The following is an 18,469-nucleotide window of genomic DNA, read 5'->3' as shown; positions in this document are numbered from 1 at the left end:
ACGGTAAGATGCGAGATGATGGATGGAGTCAATGAAATTGCACCTTGGTGTGATTTAACAATATTAGGAGACTAGAGGAATGAATTAAAATAGAAGGTTGAACCAGCAGTTACACTAAGAGATGGACAGGAGGTCCAAAACAGGATTTCTTCCATTCATGATTTATTTCAGACTGAAAGAACTCTATTGCTGGTTTAAAGGGCTAAATTTTCAATGCTACTCTCCCATTGAGTGGTCTCAGCCACCAGGAATACATACATATTATAAATTGGCGCATGTGGCACCCGCAATGAATTGAAATACTAAGAAAATCAGCTGCAAAGTACAGTGGAAAACTATTCCCTGATGGATGAGGTGCCCCACTAGAAATGTGAAATCGGAAAATGACCACATATGTTTCAGTGTTGAGCTTTTATGGTTGTTTAATAGTAACAATAATATTGAAGTGGGCTGTTTTTAATATTGGGAAGATAAAGGCTGTGTGCTTTAAGTGGATCCTGATTGTTAATAATTATTCCAGATAAACACCAAAGGGCTGACGGTTTTATGGCATTCGGTTTTTTTTCACAATGCAAGGCTTATTCATACTCAGGAATTTTGTGCAATAAAACTATACTTTGTATGGAGAATTCTGTGTGACCTAGTCAAAGATTTAAAGTAATTTTCCAGCACATTTTAAACAAAAATTCAATGTTTCAAATGCCGCCAACTGGATCAAACACAAGAACTGTAATTTGCATCAATCCAAGGAGATTGAAAACAAGACATTTTGATTCAGTTTTCATTTCGCACAAGTCTGGCAAGGCTGGTATTTACTCCCTGTCCCCCAGTAAAAGCGTTCACCAGTGATAATATTTTGCCATCCAATGCCGGAGAATGGGGAACTGGCTTGCTGATAAGCCTCTGCCATGTTGCACTGCACTGCCTGCAGGGCTCCAACCTGGCTCAAACATGTGGCTCCTCTGCTATCATCTTTGTGGGCTGAATTTTCCCCCCGTTGGGGGGTGGGGGGGATAGGGGGGGTGGGGGGAGTTGAAGGGCGGGCGCGCATAGGCACGCTTCCGATCGGCACTCCCAATCGGAGGCGCGGCGCCATTTTACCTGGGCGGGCCAGCGTGACACCCGGTGGGAAGCGCTATGCGCTCCCCCTGTACGGGCTGGGGGGTGGAATCCCAAAATCGAGAGTGCGCTCTTTCGCGCATGCGCACGATAAAGCACACTCATCTCCCTGAGGAAAAGTGCAGCCTCAGGGAGATCGGTTCAACATGTACAAAACCTAAAAATAGAAAAGTAAAATTTCCCTAACATGTCCCCTCATGTGACAATGTGACACATGAGTTGGGACATGTCCATAATTTTCACATAAACTTTATTAAAATTTTTAAAAACCTACATGAAACCTCATCCCGCCCCTGGGAGCCTTAAGGTTGGACAGGCAGACTCTTTAATTACATAATTGACTCTGTCAATGGCCTCAATTGGCCTTTGACAAGTCGGCGGGTACGCAGCTGATTTCACTGCGCCCCTACCTTCCTGAAAATTTTAAAGGGGCGCGGTGTTCCCCCCAATGTCACCGCGCATCACATTATGTGTCGGTGAGTGGGCCCCACCCCCGCTCACCAACACGTAAAATCCTGCCCCATGTATCTTAGCTTAGGTTGTCCTTGGTTAGGATAATAGGCAATGCTGGGGCAAGGCAATTGGCAAACTTTATCTTTTATTAAACATTCTTCTAACTATATACATGACAAGGTTTAGCACGAGGCTTCACACAGAACCATCCCTCAGTGCAATCTGTTGTCATGTACTTACAACACTGATTATGTAAATTGTCTATTTACATATTTAACATTACTTTACACTACTTCTCTCCCACCCCCCAAGTCTCGGACTCTATTCAACACATTATTTACATTATCCTGCATCTCCCCAAGTCTCTGACTCTATTTGACACATTATTTACATTACCCTAGATCTCCAACCCTGCTCAGGGAGTGTGTCTACACCCTCTATTTTGGAAAGTGGCTTGGTTTATCCCTGGTTTATTCCCTTAGCAGTGCAGCTGAGCTTGAAGCTCAACATGTGGGGAGAATTAATTGTGTTGTATGTTGGCACTTTGGTCTGTTACAATACCGCAGTATCATCTCAACGATGGACAGTCCAACTGAAAAATGAGGCGTGGAGAAAAGTCAAATTAAAATGCCATGATTGCCAGTCAATGCTGATACTAATAGAGGAGATTAATAAGTGATTCAAAAACCATTAATGCAGGTGTGCAATTTTCTTAGTTCTCCATTAGTTGCAATGCCTCCCAGCTCCAAGAATGTGTTAAGAACATATGAAATAAGAACAGGAATAGATCATTTGGCCCCTCAAGCCTGCTCCGCCATTCAATAAGATCATGACTGGTCTTCTTGTGTTTCCACATTCCCATCTAACCCTGATAACCTTCAATTCCCTTGCCTAACAAGAATTTATCTACCTCTGCCTTAAAAATACTCAGTGACCCCGCCTCCACCACCTTCTGAGGTAGAGAGGTCCAAAGTCGCACAACCCTCTGAGAGAAAAAAATTCTCCTCATCTCTGTGTTATGAATAAACCCAGTCAAAAAAAAAAACAGGAAAGAATCAATTCTGATTTAAACACTAAGTGCACTAATGGTAAATGATATTCCTTTAGAAAGCAACTGATGAGCAACAAAAGCAGGGGTCATTTCCTTATCAGCCCTTGTTTTTGGGGAGGGGGGTGTGCAGAGATAGACCAAACATGGAAGAGGAAGGCTGATTTAAAATGGGACGGGTTGTAAATCTGGATGGAATTGCTTTCATTTTATTTTAAAATGGAAAATAAGCACTAAGAAAACCAGCTCAGCACTGAAGTGTGGCTACTGTTTTCTGACATTCCATGTATATTGCAACTCTAAGATTTATTTCGAACCAAAGGCTGAATTAAGAGAAAGGAACAGCACGAAATGAGGATATTATTGGTTGAAATTTTCCATTCAGAGCTCAGCTCTGAATTGATGATTCACTTCTGTTTGAAATCACAGTTAAGCGGCCATGATCTGATCAGTGCCTTGAGCAACATCTTGAACATATTACATTTGGCAAATCTTCCACATTCATCGAGCATTTGACCTGCTATAATTTCATCGAAACCCATCCAGAAAATGTCCCTATCTACTTTGCCACACAACTGCCTCAGCCTTCCTTGTGTAATTTGATAATGTCCATCCTTTGCAAAGGGTGAAATGATTTAATCGAGTTTCAAATTGGCTAAAGCTCTTAATAACCAGTTGAGATTACAAGAATTAGATAAATGATCGGCCAGGAAATGGCTCCTTGTTACTTTGTTGCACTAGAACATAGAACCAAGTACAAATGTGTGGATTCCTAGAATTTTGTATGTACCCTGCGCCTTAGCAGAAGGTGCAATTGTTCCTTTATGTTCTACAGCCAATAAATAATTTGCAATGTGATAACTTCCTAATTGTGGTCAGGTAATAACATTTTTTGTAGCAACATAATTCATTTTACAGTCCCTCACAGGTAAAAGCCAAAATCTCTCTATATGTTTCTTTGTATGTTTAGTTGGTGATGTGAAATACATGAGTTACATAATCACCTTAGTGGAACACTCTATGGAGTTGGCACATGTAAGGCATAAAGATCAGTGGAATTAGCAAATTCTACCTGATTACTGTCTATTTTGGGCCACACTATATTCTTCCATTGGGCTTCCCATCTGAAGCTAGCAAAAGGTTTATCTATCTTTTTAAAAGGGTGTCCAGCAGTCCCCTGATCCATTTTTTGTGTCTGCTCATTGCCTAGGATACTTGATCTAAAGGGTTTCTAGGGATGAATCCTCAGCTGGATGGTCATATAAAAGGACTTGAATGTTCCAGGTAGCATTTTGTATCTTTTGGTTAATTTATTTTTAAGCTGATGGCACGAAGGTTGCCCTAGCTGTTTCTACCCATTTGCCTTGGATTTGCTGTCCAGTAAAGGATGTTGGGCAGACCAGCAACGTGGAAGGCACAATCGAAGAGCCCACAGCAATGTCAATCCAGAAACCCCACTAGGAGAGGCGAGTGTGGCTGGGGAAGAGGGAGGCCAATGGAGCACTTCAACATGGAGGCGCTCACCAAGTCTGCAGTGGTGAAAAAAATCACAAAGTACTGTGGGAGTCAAGGGGAGGGTCTCAGGCAGAGGGTTGACCCTCCTGGCAGAGTATCTGCAGCTGCAGGAGGCATTGCCACTCGCCAATGCTGTCAATTAATTCCGTCACTATGACCCTCTGAGCTGCCAGCGACAGGCAGCCTCCTCAGCATTGTCAGACTTCCAACACCGCCCATGTGAAGCCAGGAAAGTTGCAGCATTGGGGGATTTGATTGGGGCCTTAATTGCTTCATCGCCTGCCCCCCTCTGTGGAGTGGGCCACCAATCCCCTTGGCAGCCCACCCTAGGAGAGCTGCCCGGTGGCAGAACAGCGTTTGCCATTACTTTTCTGGCCCCTCCTGATTCAAAGTTCAGCCCCAAGTGGCTGGGAAGATTCAGCTCATTAAAAGCACCTCTGTTTCAGGTAGGGGGGCTTTGGGGCAGAGGCTCAACTTCCCACTGAGGCATAAAACTAGTGTTGCGATCTGGCCACCCCCCGATCGAATCTGTCTGCTGCTCACCCTCACTGAAATCGATAGAAATGAAAATCAGGCCTTTGATATAATAGGGCAACCAATCCTTGGGTCAGGATTTTACATTTGGCCTGCAGGGGGCGGGCCTGACACACCGGGATGTAAAGTGACGCGTGATGACATCGGGCGTGCATCCTGACATCATTGCGCAGTTTCACAATGTTTCATTCGGCGGGCACACACCAGAGTCTGCTGCGCACCCACTGATAATTGATAGGCCTATTAAGGCCATTAAGCAGGTAATTAACACGAATGTTACACTGCCCATCCAACCTAATGGTTGGCGGGCAGGCGAAAAGGCCAAGCGGCCTGTACTTTTTTTAAGAAACCTCATCCACAAGCGGGATGAGGTTTCCTGAAGCCAATAATGATTATATAAAAGCTTTTTCTGAAAAATAAATGCATGTTCCATCGCATGTGACACAGTCACATGAGGGGACATGTTTCATTAAATTTTTATTGCTTTTATTTATTTTTTTAAAAAGCACTTCAATCTCCCTGAGGCAGCTCCGTGCTTCAGGGAGATTGAAGCACTCTCTCGCGTGCATGCAAGAAACAGCACTGGACCCGACTCTCCCTCCTGCTCCCGCCCGCACAGGTAGCACTCCGCTACCGCTTGCGCATTATGCTGGGCGGGCCTGAGTTGGCCCGCCCGTGGAAAATGGCGGTGCAGAGCCGATCGTGGGCGGCAGCCGGGTTCCCGACCATCCCCGCCCGCTCCCACCAAGCCCGTCTGACACGGGTAAAATTCAGGCCTTAGCGCCAGTCTTACACCTAGGCTGCAAGTTGAATATCTACCCCTTGGTTTTCTGTAAATAGGAGTTCAAAGTAGAATAATTATGCATCTGGATGGAATTCAGCTTAATGGTCCAAATGGCATTTTCTCATTTTGCAGTTTATGTTCTGAAATTAATGACCCTAGAAAGGTTTGGATTAAAAAAAAGAACCTTTTGGGTTAAATCTTGAATTTTTGTCATTGACTTTATATGAACAATGAAATATTACAGAAATGGAAGATCTTTTATGATTTGTTCTTATCTAAATGTCAAAATTGGTTGATTGATAACATACCTCCACAATACTTTGAGAAACATCTGGACTCTGGCTTATATTTTGGTTTTCTTGTTCACCTCAGCCAGAACAATCCAATAAATATATCAATAGATTTTTTTTTTCAAGGGCTTATTTCTCCCCATGATAATGTAATCCCTTATTTTAGAAAAAAAAACTACTCAAATATTTTACAGGAATAAAGAAGCAGGGAATAACCCTCCCTATCATCTCGAGGCACAAATCTGAAAATGTTTATTTTACATTAATTTACTGCTGGCTTCCAAAAATAAATGGGTTAAATGTTTAATCATATGATGCCAGAACATTGTTATATTTACACTCTCGATTTATAATAAATCATTTTAAAATAATCTTGATTGTCTTTAAATTGACTAATTGAGTAACAAGTGATATGAAGATTACACGAACATACGACTAGAAAAAAAATCATTCAGCCCATCTGATGTCACTTTTCATTGATTTCAATTCAAGATTCATCTCATTCCTATCTTGACATCAAACTGTAATCCTCTACACTTGTTGAACAAACAATCACTTCAGTTCCTTTTGAACGCTTCAGCAGTATCGTTGCTTTAGATGAGTAAAATGGGGAGAAAATGTAATTGCAATTCAGCCAGTCAAGTTGAAAAGAAAACTAACTATCTTGTCAAGACTAAAACAGAAATACAGCATCAAAATGAGAGAAGGAGATCGGACTAAAATTAAAGTTGATTACAGGCCTAAAACAATACAGGCCAGTGGTCCATAGCTGTTGAAACATATGTTGAAAATTGTAGCAGATGAATAAAGCCTCAGTTATCATTCAAAACCCAGTTCATTATTTCTAAACATCTTTGTGTGAAAAGATTAGAGTAAAGGCATGTGAACATACGAACATACGAATTCGGCCCCTCAAGCCTGCTCCATCATTCAATAAGATCATGGCTGATCTGAATGTAACCTCAACCCCACATTCCTGCCTACTCCCGATAACCTTTCACCCCCTCGTTAATCAAGGATCTATCTAGCTCTGCCTTAAAAATATTCAAAGACTCTGCTTGCACCGTCTTTTCAGGAAGAGAGTTCCAAAGACTCACAACTCTCTGAGAGAAAAAAAGTCTCCTCATCTCTGTCCTAAATGGGTGACCCCTTATTTTTAAACAGTGACCCCTAGTTTTAGATTCTCCCACAAGAGGAAACATCCTCTCCACATCCATCCTGTCAAGGCCCCTCAGGATCTTAAAGGTTTCAATCAAGTCGCCTCTTTACTAAACTCCAGTGGACACAAGTCTAACCTGTCCAGCCTTTCCTCATAGGACAACCCATCTATTCCTGGTATTAGTCTAATAAACTTACTCTAAACTGCTTCTAATGCATTTACATCTTTCTTTAAATAAGGAGGCCAATACTGTACATAATACTCCAGATGTGGTCTCACTAATGCCCTGTGCAACTGAAGCATAACCTCCCAATTTTGTAATCAATTCCCCTCACGATAAATGATAACATTCTATTAGCTTTCCTAATTACCTGCTGGACCTGCATACTAACCTTTTGCGATTCATGCACGAGGAAACCCAGATCCATTTGAATCTCAGAGTTCTGCAATCTCTCACCATTTAGATAATATGCTTTTTTATTCTTCCTGCCAAAATGAACAATTTCACATTTGCCCACATTATACCCCATTTGCCAGATCTTTGCCCACTCATTTAACCTATCTATGTGACTTTGTTGCCTCGTTACATCCTCTTTACAATTTACCTTCCTACCTACCTTGTGTCATCAGCAAATTTAGCCACCATTCCTTAGGTCTCTTCATCCAAGTTTTTTATACAAATGGTAAAATGTTGAGGTCCCAGCACTGATCCCTGTGGCACACCACTCACCACATTCTGCCAACCAGAAAAAGATCCATTTATGCCAACTCCGTGCTTCATGTTAGCTAGTCAATCTTCTATCCATTCCTATATGTTATCCCCTACACCATGAACTTTTCTTTTCTGCAATAACCTTTGATGTGTCAGTCTATCAACTGCCTTCTGGAAATCTAAATACAGTACATCCACTGGTTCCCCTTTATCCACAGCACATGTGACTCCTTCAACGAACTCCAATAAATTGGTTAAACATGATTTCCCTTTTACAAAGCCAAGTTGACTTTGCCTGATTGCCTTGAATTTATCTAAATGCCCTGCTATTACATCTTTAATAATAACTTCTAAAATGTTCCCTATGACAGATGTTAGGCTAACTGGCCTATAGTTTCCTGCTTTCTGTTTCCCTCTCTTTTTGAACAAAGGAGCTATATTTGCTATTTTCCAAACTAGCGGAAGCTTTTCCGAATCTAGGGAATTTTTGAAAATTAAAGCCAGTGCATCAACTATCTCACTAGCCATTTCTCTCAAGACCTTAGGGTGAAGTCCTTCTGGACCCGAGGATTTGTCAGCCCGCAGCCCCGACAATTTGCTCAATACCACTTCCCTGGTGATTGTAATTTTCCTGAGCTCCTCCCTACCTTCCATTTCCTGATTTACAGCTATTTCCAAGATGTTACTTGTGTCCTCTACAGTGAAGACCAAAGCAAAATGCTTGTTTAATTCATCCACCATCTTCCTACTTTTTATTATCAGTTCCCCAGACGCACTCTTTATAGGACCAATGCTCACTTTGTTAACCCTTTTCTTATTTAAATATCTATAGAAACTCTTACTATCCATCTTTATATTACTGGCTAGATTTCTCTCATACTCTAATTTTTCCCTCCTTATTAGCCTTTTTGTCATTCTTTGCTGTTCTTTATATTCTTTCCAATCTTTTGACCTTCCACCTGTCTTTGCGTAATTATATGTTTTTCCTTTAAGTTTGATACTCTTAACTTTTTAATTAACCACAAATGGTGGGCCCTCTCATTGGAATTTTTCTTTCTCATTGAAGCATATGTATTGTGTACTCTGAAATATCCCTTTAAATGTCTTCAACTGAACTTCTATTGACATATCCCTTAACCTCATTTGCCAGTTCACTTTAGCTAGCTCTGCTTTAAGCTCTCATAATTGCCCTTATTTAAGTGTAAAATACACTTTGGACACACTCATTTCTGCCTCAAAATGAATGTAAAATTCAATCATATTATGATCACTGCTACCTAGGAGTGCCTTCACTAGGAGGTTATCAATTAATCCTATCTCATTGCACAATACCAGGTCTAGTATAGCCTGTCTCTGGTTGGCTCGAGAAAGTTCTGTTCTAAGAAACTATCCCGAAAACATTAACCCCTCATCTACGCTGCCTTTGCCCATCTGATTTTTCCAGTCTATAGGTAGATTAAACTCCCACATGATTATTGCTGCACCTTTCTGGAAAGTTCCCATTATCTCTTCTTTAATACTCTGTCCTACTGTGTAGTTACAATTGGGAGACCTATACGCCACTCCCACAAGTGACTTCTTGCCTTTATCATTCCTCATCTCAACCCAAACTGCACCTACATACTGGGCCAGAATTTTTAGCTCAGCAGATGACCATGTGCCCGACCTGACCAAGTGTTGACGTTGGCTGAGCATGCCGATGTCAACGTGTAGTCACGCGATAGTTCAGTTGGTGGGCGCGTGCCAGACCCGGCAGCACGCCCGCCGACAATTAAAAGGCCTGTTAAGGCCATTAAGCAATCAGTTGTCCTGAATTTTTCACTGCCTGTTCAACCAAGTGGCCTTTGCATTTTTTTTGCAAATCTCATCCACGGGTGGGATGAGGTTTCCAAAAGCAAATACCAATGAAATAAAAACTTTAATTTTTAATTCGAAACGTGTCCTTGCTCATGCCACATGAGGGGACATGTTTTATTGAATTTTTCTGATGTTTAATAATGTTTTCAATATTTTCTTTATCTTCCACTGAGGCAGCTCCGTGCCTCAGGGAGATTACTCAGCGTTCTTTTGCACGCACGTGATAAGTGCGTGCCTGGCCCGCTCGCACTCCTCCGCCCGCACAGGCAACGCTCAGCGCTGCCGCTCATGTATCACACTGGGTGGGCCTTAATTGGCCCACCTGTGTAAAGTCGCGGTGCGCTGTGGATCACGGGCGGAGGTCAGCTTCCCGGCTGCCCCAGACCACCCCTGCCGATCCTGCACGCCAAGGGCAAAATTCTGCCCCTGGTTTCCTGAACTTGGGTCATCCCTCTCTAATGTGCTAATACCATAATTATTTAACGTTGGAGAGCAAAAGTGAAATTATCGACTAAATTTTTCTCCCAGTTTAAAACTTAAATTAAACTTAAATTGGAGAACAAAAGGATACACAATAAATATGACAGGATTTCATCTAAACTCTTACAAATTAAACAATACTAAATCTCAAGGTCTAAAGCACTAAAATTAAAAATAGTTTCATATAAGTCAAACTAGTAGATAGTCAATACAATGAGTTAACAAATCCAACACTTAATTAATTGTGCCTTATGTTCTATTTTCATTGAACTGTCCTTCATTCATAGTCATAATTTGAGCCTAAGCAATGTATCGACACCCATCTGACCAATAAACTGTTAAGGACATTCAGAATGAACCATCAGTATGAAAGCTCTTCCAATCCCCAGAATTAATATCATACACGTAATAAACAGAGGCATCAATTCAGCATTGAATAGTGCGGTGCAGTGTGTTACAGGAAATGCAGAGTAAAACTTTCATGACCATGTCCTCCACGGTGCCCCCAAATGTACCTTAACTTCACCTCAGAACCTCAAACCTAATATTCCATTTCATACAATAGCCATTCTCATGAGCTTTTTGCTGCCTAATAGTGGTTTATGCTGTGGATTCACCTTTGCTAGAGTTAGATTGAGACTATCATAATTCATCTGACTTGAAGTCCAAAATGAATGATCAACCTTGAGAAGTCTGTTACAAAATCAAGCCTCAGATCTTGAAGCTTATCAGACATAAGACTCTATTTCCTATTTTTCTTATAAATTATACCTTTGGAAATAGCTAGTTTGCAACAGTTTGAATAATTGAGTTACATTTGTTTCCACATAGGAACATTTTGTAATGAAAGTTTTGACCAATTTGCCTGCTGGCCAGAATCATACCCAGGAAATGTGTCAGAACCCTGCCCCTGGTACCTCCCTTGGATTAAATCAGGTAATCTTCAAGCAAATTTCGCTTTATTTCTACAAGTATTTTTTAATCTTGTATCTACATCTAAGGAAAAAAGTACCTCTGAATGTTATTCTCCTTTGGTTCCCATTGAGCTCTGTGCCAATTGCGGGCAATGCATCTTGAGGCAACAAAATGCGTGACAATGTCACACAGACAGGAAACACAAAGCAACCTGCTGATGACTGTCCATCTGATTTCCTCCCCGCTGTGTATGAGAGTCCCGACCTGCCTTGATGCTAACCCTCAGAAATGCTGCTCAGAATTCAGTAGAGCTACAATCAAGCCCTTCTAACACTCCCCGCCCACACACCCCCGTACACCCCCACCATGGCACTGTGTACGGATACACCGACATGCTGTTTTATTTTACAATACATTGGAGTGTTAAAACGTCAGTATATTTTTCCAAAATGATTATGTTATGCTGTCAATGTAATATACAGTTTATGCCGAATCCTCTTCAGGAGTGCTCTTAAATTCTGAATCAGTGATTGGTGGCCTGTATTAAATTGGCTTCTTGCAGAATTTATTACAAGAAAAGGCAGCTTTCAAAATAGCCTGTGCACATTGGTGTAAAATACACTCATACAGCACATACAATTACAAGAAATAAAACAGCCATGGAGCTCTGCGTCAATCCAGCGCCAAATTAATTTTTTTAAATCCCATGTGCCAGCTGGGATCGTAAGCTTCCCCCACACACACTTCCCACCTTTCCATTGCGCTTTGTGTTGGAACACTCAGGCCATCCAAGAACACGGAGTATCCAATACCTTTGCGCTCTGAAGGTGCGAAAGAGTAATATTTCGCGGGTTCAAGTGGCCAACAACACGTGAGAATGAACGTTGCCAAACAACTTAAGCACTGCAGCCAGTGCAGCCAAGCTTGTCGCACACAGACCAGCTTTGAATAGTCACCACGCCTAGTTTTAATCCAAGGCACAGCATTTATCCGTAACACCTCCATTGTAGCCCCAGTTCAGATGAACTGACTCCACATGAAACAGGGTCAATCTTCATCGTCTGTTTAGCTCGGTACCATATAAAGTAACCCAGTTACTTGCTGAGGAAATACTTTACCTGCAGCAAAGCTTCTTTGTTAGTGTAGTATAAAGGACTAATGCAGAGGTCAGCGCCTTCCAAGGAGAAGATTATGGAGAGCATAAGTCCTCCACATCCTCAAGGAGAGCCTAAAACACAGTTTAAGATTGAAACCATCAGCACAAGAGACTGGGGCGATGGGGGCGCGGGGTGTAGAAGTAGGATGAGTGTGTGAATAGTTAATGTTAACGAGTAGAACAAAAGACTGGGAGTGGGGTAGATGTAGTATAAAGGGTTAATAGCTATTATGCTAATAGCTAGAGTGTATCATCGGTGATGTCAGATTACATGTAACTGGAACCTGAGGGGAAAAGGTTCCAATGGAGTCCTGATAAATTCCATCTCTGGAAATAGTGTAAATAGTCAATAAATGTTCACTAGTTTGCATGAGCATGGTTTCCAGCTTGCTTCTATCCAAGACAGCCAGAACCCAGTTGTGATAATAATAGCAATATATATCGAACATACGAACATATAAAATTGACAGACAGGAAAGGATTAATTGGTACATCAAGTACATCAAGCCTGCCTCACATCCCATGATGACCAGGACAACATTCCAGGCACTTCCCAATCGCTTCCCCCTCCTCTTTTGGTTTTAGCCATCGAATCTCATGGGAAAACAAAGGAAAATACGATGGCTAGTAAGGTAAAAGGTGTTCTGGAAAATTATTTCTTTACCCCCTCAAATAAGAAAAACTTGTTCCAGGAGATGAGTCTTCCTTAAGGCCTTAGAACTGTAATTCGGCACCTTCATCAATCTTCTACCTATAATCCACAAACTTTTAAAACTCAGCTTTGGTGTCTCCAAGCTACCTCACCTCATTTTCCTTCCTTGCAGGAAGCATAAGAAGGGTGTACAGGTACTGCCTGGACAATGGCAGTTGGATGACTCTCTCAAATTCTACTGTTATCTGGCGGGATCATTCTGAATGTTTAGAAGACAGCCAGGATGTCCAGCAAAAGGTAAGCCATCGGGATATTTGTAAATTTGTTTTGCAACAGCAATTCCTGTTTTCTTAGTCATCAAGAAATGAAGACTGTTCTGCATGCAGACTCCCTCTGATCACACGCGTAGCCGCCCAGTGCCATTGGTTAGATCAGGATAACCCATGGGCAAGATTTTGCCCTTGGCGGGGGTGCTCGGCGGGGGGCGGGGTGGGGGAGGAGGGGTCGGGAAGCCGACCACAGCCCGCGATCGACACCGCACCGCAATTTTACACGGGCGATCCAATTAAGGTCCGCCCAGCGTGGATTGTAAGTGGCAGCACTCAGCGCTGTCTGTGCGTGTGCAGGCGGGGGGGGGTGGGGGGTGGGGGGTGGAGGGCAAGCGGGCCTAGTGCGAACTTCGTGCATGCACTTCAACCTCCCCAAGGCACGGAGCTGCCTCAGGGAGATGAAGCGCTGTTTGAAAAAACTAATGAACAAAATAAAAATGTCATAAAACATGTCTCCTCATGTGACTCTATCACATGAGCAGGGACATGTTTTTAATTCAAGTATAAATTTTTTATTTTATTTTTATTTGCTTTAGGAAACCTCATCCTGCCCGTGGATGAGGTTTCCTGAAAAGTGCAAAGGCCGCTTGGCGTTTTCGCCTGCCCGCCAACCATACGGTAGGACCGGCAGCGAAAATTTGAATTTAATGACCTTTTTAAGGGCCTTAACAGACCTTTAAATTGTCGGCGGGTGCGCTGCCAACTGTGGCACGCACCTGTCAAACAAAATTCCGCAGGACTACGTGGTGACGTTGGGACACTCGCCCGACATCGTCGTGCGTTATTTTACGCTCTGCCTGCCGAGCTCAATATTCTTCCCCACATTACAGAAAGGTGCAGAAAATCTACATTTCCATCTGCCCTTCATCCTGCCAGAACTTCTAAAAATGTTAACTTTGGTCCAGCACCGATGTTCGAATAGAATGTGAAATTTTTGCGCTATCTGATAAAGCCTTTTACTGTAAAGAAAATATGTTCATATTTGTTCGCAGTCTCTCATGAAAATGCTGACTCAAGCACAGTTTCGATGCCATAAAGTTTTGTTTGTATATGCTTCCACTGCATTCTTATATGGTTCTGTTGCTACACTGTTCCACTGCTATGCTGTTCAATGGGCGTTGTCAGAAGCAAAGTGTATTGGAAGCTCAGAACTCTTCCAAAAATGGCAATTGATGCCTGATTGATTGTTAATTTAAAAACTGAGATAGATAGGATTTTTGTTATCCAAATGTATGAAGGCAATGCTTCTCAAGTTATTTTCCAAAATGACCCCATTTTAATACATGAAAATTAACACGACCCAGATGCCAACAGAACAGCAATAAACCAGCAAAGTGACATTTAGTACATAATAATTAAAGTTCACATTATTGATTAACATATAATGCATCATATAAATATGAAAATCTGTGTTTTTAAGGTACTCCTTTTAAAAATGCTATTATTCTATGTCCTTACCGAGCCCAATGAAACACGTGGGCCTGTTTCAATGCAGTTTCTCAAAAGCTGGCAATGTGCACCTCGAATCTCCAATGTGACATCCAGGGTTGATCGATATCAAGATTTGATGCAGACAAATGTGCCACATCCAGGTTCATACAAATACAAAAGGGACCATCACTCTCAATGGGCAAATTGCAATATCAGGATAGGCAGTCTTTATGCTGAACCAGAATACTGAAACCATCAGTCACCATTCATCTCCATTACGCTCATGAGCCAGAACTTTCCGGCCCCTTAGGCAGTTGAGCGTCACGGCGGGTGGGTGGGCGGGGACAATATGGCGAGAAGGCCAAAAATCGGTTTCACGCCGGTGTGAAAGCACAGCGGGATCATCCGATGGTGTCTGCCAGGGCGGAACGCCAATCCTGCTGGAGGCCGGCCTGAACCCTTGCTTACATCCCGTTAATGGGATGCAAAGTAAGGCCCGACTGGAATTGTCCCCCGACGCCAGATTTACCGTTACGCCGGCGGGAAAACACCTCAGCCCAGAACACGTCTGGGTGATGTGCAGAAGCCGGGACTTCCTGTTAGGGCCTTGTTCAGATCGCAGACATCTGAGGAGCAGAAGATGCTGGAATCCTATAGCTACGGGACCCTGGAGGAATACATGCATCGCCTGCTGGGTGAACTCTCACGGACGTGGCTCCGCCGCGAAGCAGCTCACAGAAGGTGGGAGGTCTCCGTTGATGTCAGGCCTCTGCTTCGGGACATCATGGTCTTGGCCATGGGCTGCTATGGGGTGATCAGTGAGAGGAAGGGGGAGAGGAAGATCCAGCTGTGAGTGGGAAAGGAAGGTGTACTGGGTAGTGGGGGGGTTGAGGTTGGGGTGGGGGGAACAAAGGTGTCAGGGAGTGGGAGTGAGGCTAAGGGGGAGATGAAGGTGTTGGGGGTGTGAGGTTGGCTGGGGGTGGAAGGAAGTACGGGGGAGGTGGGTGTAACAGGAGAGAATGCGGCAAGTGGAAAGTCAGGTTTAAGGAGGGAGGAAAGAGCAGTTCGGAGGGAGGAAGGTGTTCGGAGCGGGGAAGGAGTTCAGAAGCGGGATGGAGTCTGCGGGGAAGGAAGGAGTCTAGGGAGATGAAGGTGTCTGGGGGAGGAAGGAGTTAGGAGGGGGGAAGGAGTCCAGAGGGAGGAAGGTGTCCAGGGAAGGAGGGACTACGGGTGGAGGAGGGAATAAGTAGGGTGATGTCCAGGTGAACATGCAAGGGAGGGGTCTGTGGAGTCAATGACTGCCTCCTGGGGAGCGAACTGAGCATGAGCATGGTAGGAAGGAATGATGAATATGAGAGGGGGCAGAGTGAGCTGGAAGGGTGGGAGGGTGAGTGTGCGTCAGTAGTGGTAGAAGGGACGGTGAGGGCGATTGGTGGGGACTTGGAGGCAGACACGGACCCTGAGGGTGGGAAGGAGAAGGTCGGGAGATCAATGTGGATGGGGGTGGGATTCTCAGGAAGGTAGGGAACATACACGTTCACCTGGACATCCCAGAGAGAAAAGGGTTCTGGTTGGTAGGTGATGGTGGGGAGGTGGAAGGTGACATCAGAGGGGTCATCAGTGATGGGGGAAAGGACATGGGTGACAGGGGGAGGGGAAAGGACAGGGGAGCTGATCTGAAACTTAATGACTGACACGGCTGTCGAAATGGAAAGTGGGCGGAGCCTCGTGTTGGACGGGCACAGGTGCTGCCTGGGAGGGTGGTCAGTGGGTGGGCGGAGATGCGGTTCAGGCTCAGATTGACAACTGAAAGTGAACCCCAGCAGGCAGCATTGAAAATACTCAGGACAGTGAGGTGAGTGTGATGGAGGAAGGATCCGCATAGGTGGGAGAGTGTCTGCACAAGGCTCCAAGTTCTCCCCCCAGAATCACTCGTGGTACAGCTGTGTACAGCTGCGTGCTGTTGGAGCAGCGGGTGCTCGAAGCCTGTAAATGAAGCTGAAAGACAATGTTACACATTATTCAGCGAAAGTGAATATATTTTCAGATTATAAAGTGACAAAATACTGATTCTCCACGATGAGTTGGAAGGCCAAACCCAGAGGCTCTTCATCTGACTGGGACCTCACAGATGCCTCTTCCCCAGCAGTCCTCCGAGTGCCGGGGAACTCAGCTGAACCTGCCTCCTCCTGCTGTGGACACATGTCCGTGCAGTGCCCACCAGATTGTGAACACGAGGCTGCTCTCGATCTAGGTCCCACCAAAATGTGTGTCTCTGCGCTGGTGGAGGATGCGGGTAAGCACTGTGACAATCCTTCCAGGCGGCTTATTTCCAGCTCTTGGCTGGAGGTGAGGACCTGGATGGAGGTGAGGGACTGGCTGGCTGAGGGTGTCGGTCGCTTGGCAGAGCTCCCTGTGAACCAAGGTAGAGATAATTAGTGCATGGCAGCAGAGTCAAAAGCAGGAGAGAGAGCACTGTAGTTGTGTTGAGAGAGGGATGATGTGGTGCAGAATCCTCACGAGGGTGTTTGCCGCTGATCTCACCGTTGCCTCAGGAATGGTCCACGTCCTCACCAGTCAGCGCGATGGCACACTCCTCAAAGTAAGTGAGGGGCCTAACGTGGGCCACTCCACTTCCAGCCCACTGTTGTGAGCCAGCTTCTCCCGTATGAAGACAGATGGAGAGAGTGTGAGCAGGACATATGGCACTATGTGGAATATCTGTGTGGAGAGCGGAGCCATGGACTGGAGCTCCAGAAGATATGAGTCTGATGGAGGGAGATGTGAGGGTGTATGTGAGAGTTAGTGGTGTTGTCCCTTAAGGTTTGAGATCCCTGTGGATGTGCGACAGGTTTTTGAGTGTGTGAGTTGAGAGTGATGAGTTGGTTGACTTACCCTGGTGGAACAGATGAGATCATTCATCCTCTTCCTGCACTGGATGGCTGACCTCCTCTGTGCTCCAGTGGTGCTGACTACCACTGCCACCACCTCCCAGGCCAGACTGTGACTCTGGTGGACCTCCTGCGGCCAAAGCGAGGGTAGAGAACATGGTGGTGGCCTCCCACTGTGTCCAGCAGGCACCCCAGAGAGGTGTCACTAAATTTAGGGGCTGCTATTTTCTTTGCTTTTGGGGCTACCTGTTGCCTGGAGCGGTCCTCATCTGAAGACATGAAGTAGGCATGTGCTCTGGTGCACTGTATACATGGCACCTGGAGCGAGGAAACGCTGAGGTCACAACGTGGAGGCAAATCCAAGCTCGCCCGCCAGCGATCCTGTGTGTTCCCCGTGAATGCATCATTAATGAGGTGGGATGTGCTGGGAATGGGACAATACAGCGTGAAAAGCAGCCATTGCAGCCAGTGGGTAAAATATCCTTTTTCCCACCCACTACCGCACTTTGTGCAAATCTGGGATGATTCCGTCCATGATGGCACATGGCCAGACACTCACCCTGGACACTGGACACATGCTAACTCCGTTCATAATAAAGCTGGATCTTGGACATCACTTGGGTGTAAGATTTCCAGCAGTTCTCTCCAGCTGCTATCCCAATGGCCTGGAAGAGCTGGTGAACTGGGAATGTTGAACATGTTTGGTGCACAGTCGCATCAGGCTGTCAAAAGCCCAAAGAAGTAAAGCACAGGGAAGGCTTTCTGGTCTTTGTTCACAGCTCCTTAACTCCTGCTAATGGTCACATGAAACTGTTCTCAACAATTTGGAGATACTGAGGCTTTCCTCCAATATTGAACAATCATCTTAGTAGTTATTATTTATAGAACAAAACCAGCAATTATCAAGTGGTATCAACCCAAAAGGTTTTGTCCGTAATATAGCTCTCAAACACCTCATTCATTCCTTCACGGATTCAGAGGATTTGTCTGCAGGCTGGTTTAATTTAATATGACCCCATTCACTATTTAGGAGACCCCATTTGGGGTCACGACCCATAGTTTGGGAATCACTGTACTACAGTATATGGGGCAAAGGCAGGTATATAGAGCAGAATCATCCCGGATTTGCACTAAGTGCAGCAGC

General features: G+C 44.4%; 1 protein-coding gene across 1 annotated transcript in view; it reads left to right on the top strand.

The window, feature by feature from the left end:
* glp2r (glucagon-like peptide 2 receptor) overlaps positions 1 to 18,469 on the top strand; it is an 80,614-nt gene that overhangs the window by 20,516 nt on the left and 41,629 nt on the right. Inside the window, exons 3-4 of the mRNA XM_078570600.1 lie at positions 10,783 to 10,887; positions 12,847 to 12,971. Of these exons, the coding sequence (XP_078426726.1) occupies positions 10,783 to 10,887; positions 12,847 to 12,971 (230 nt within the window). The remainder of the gene's footprint in view (positions 1 to 10,782; positions 10,888 to 12,846; positions 12,972 to 18,469) is intronic.

This window comes from Cetorhinus maximus, chromosome 24 (genome assembly GCF_964194155.1).
Source record: "Cetorhinus maximus chromosome 24, sCetMax3.hap1.1, whole genome shotgun sequence".
Lineage (NCBI taxonomy): Eukaryota > Metazoa > Chordata > Chondrichthyes > Lamniformes > Cetorhinidae > Cetorhinus > Cetorhinus maximus.
Note: the sequence above shows the minus strand (reverse complement) of the source record. Positions and strands in the feature narration are given on the sequence as shown.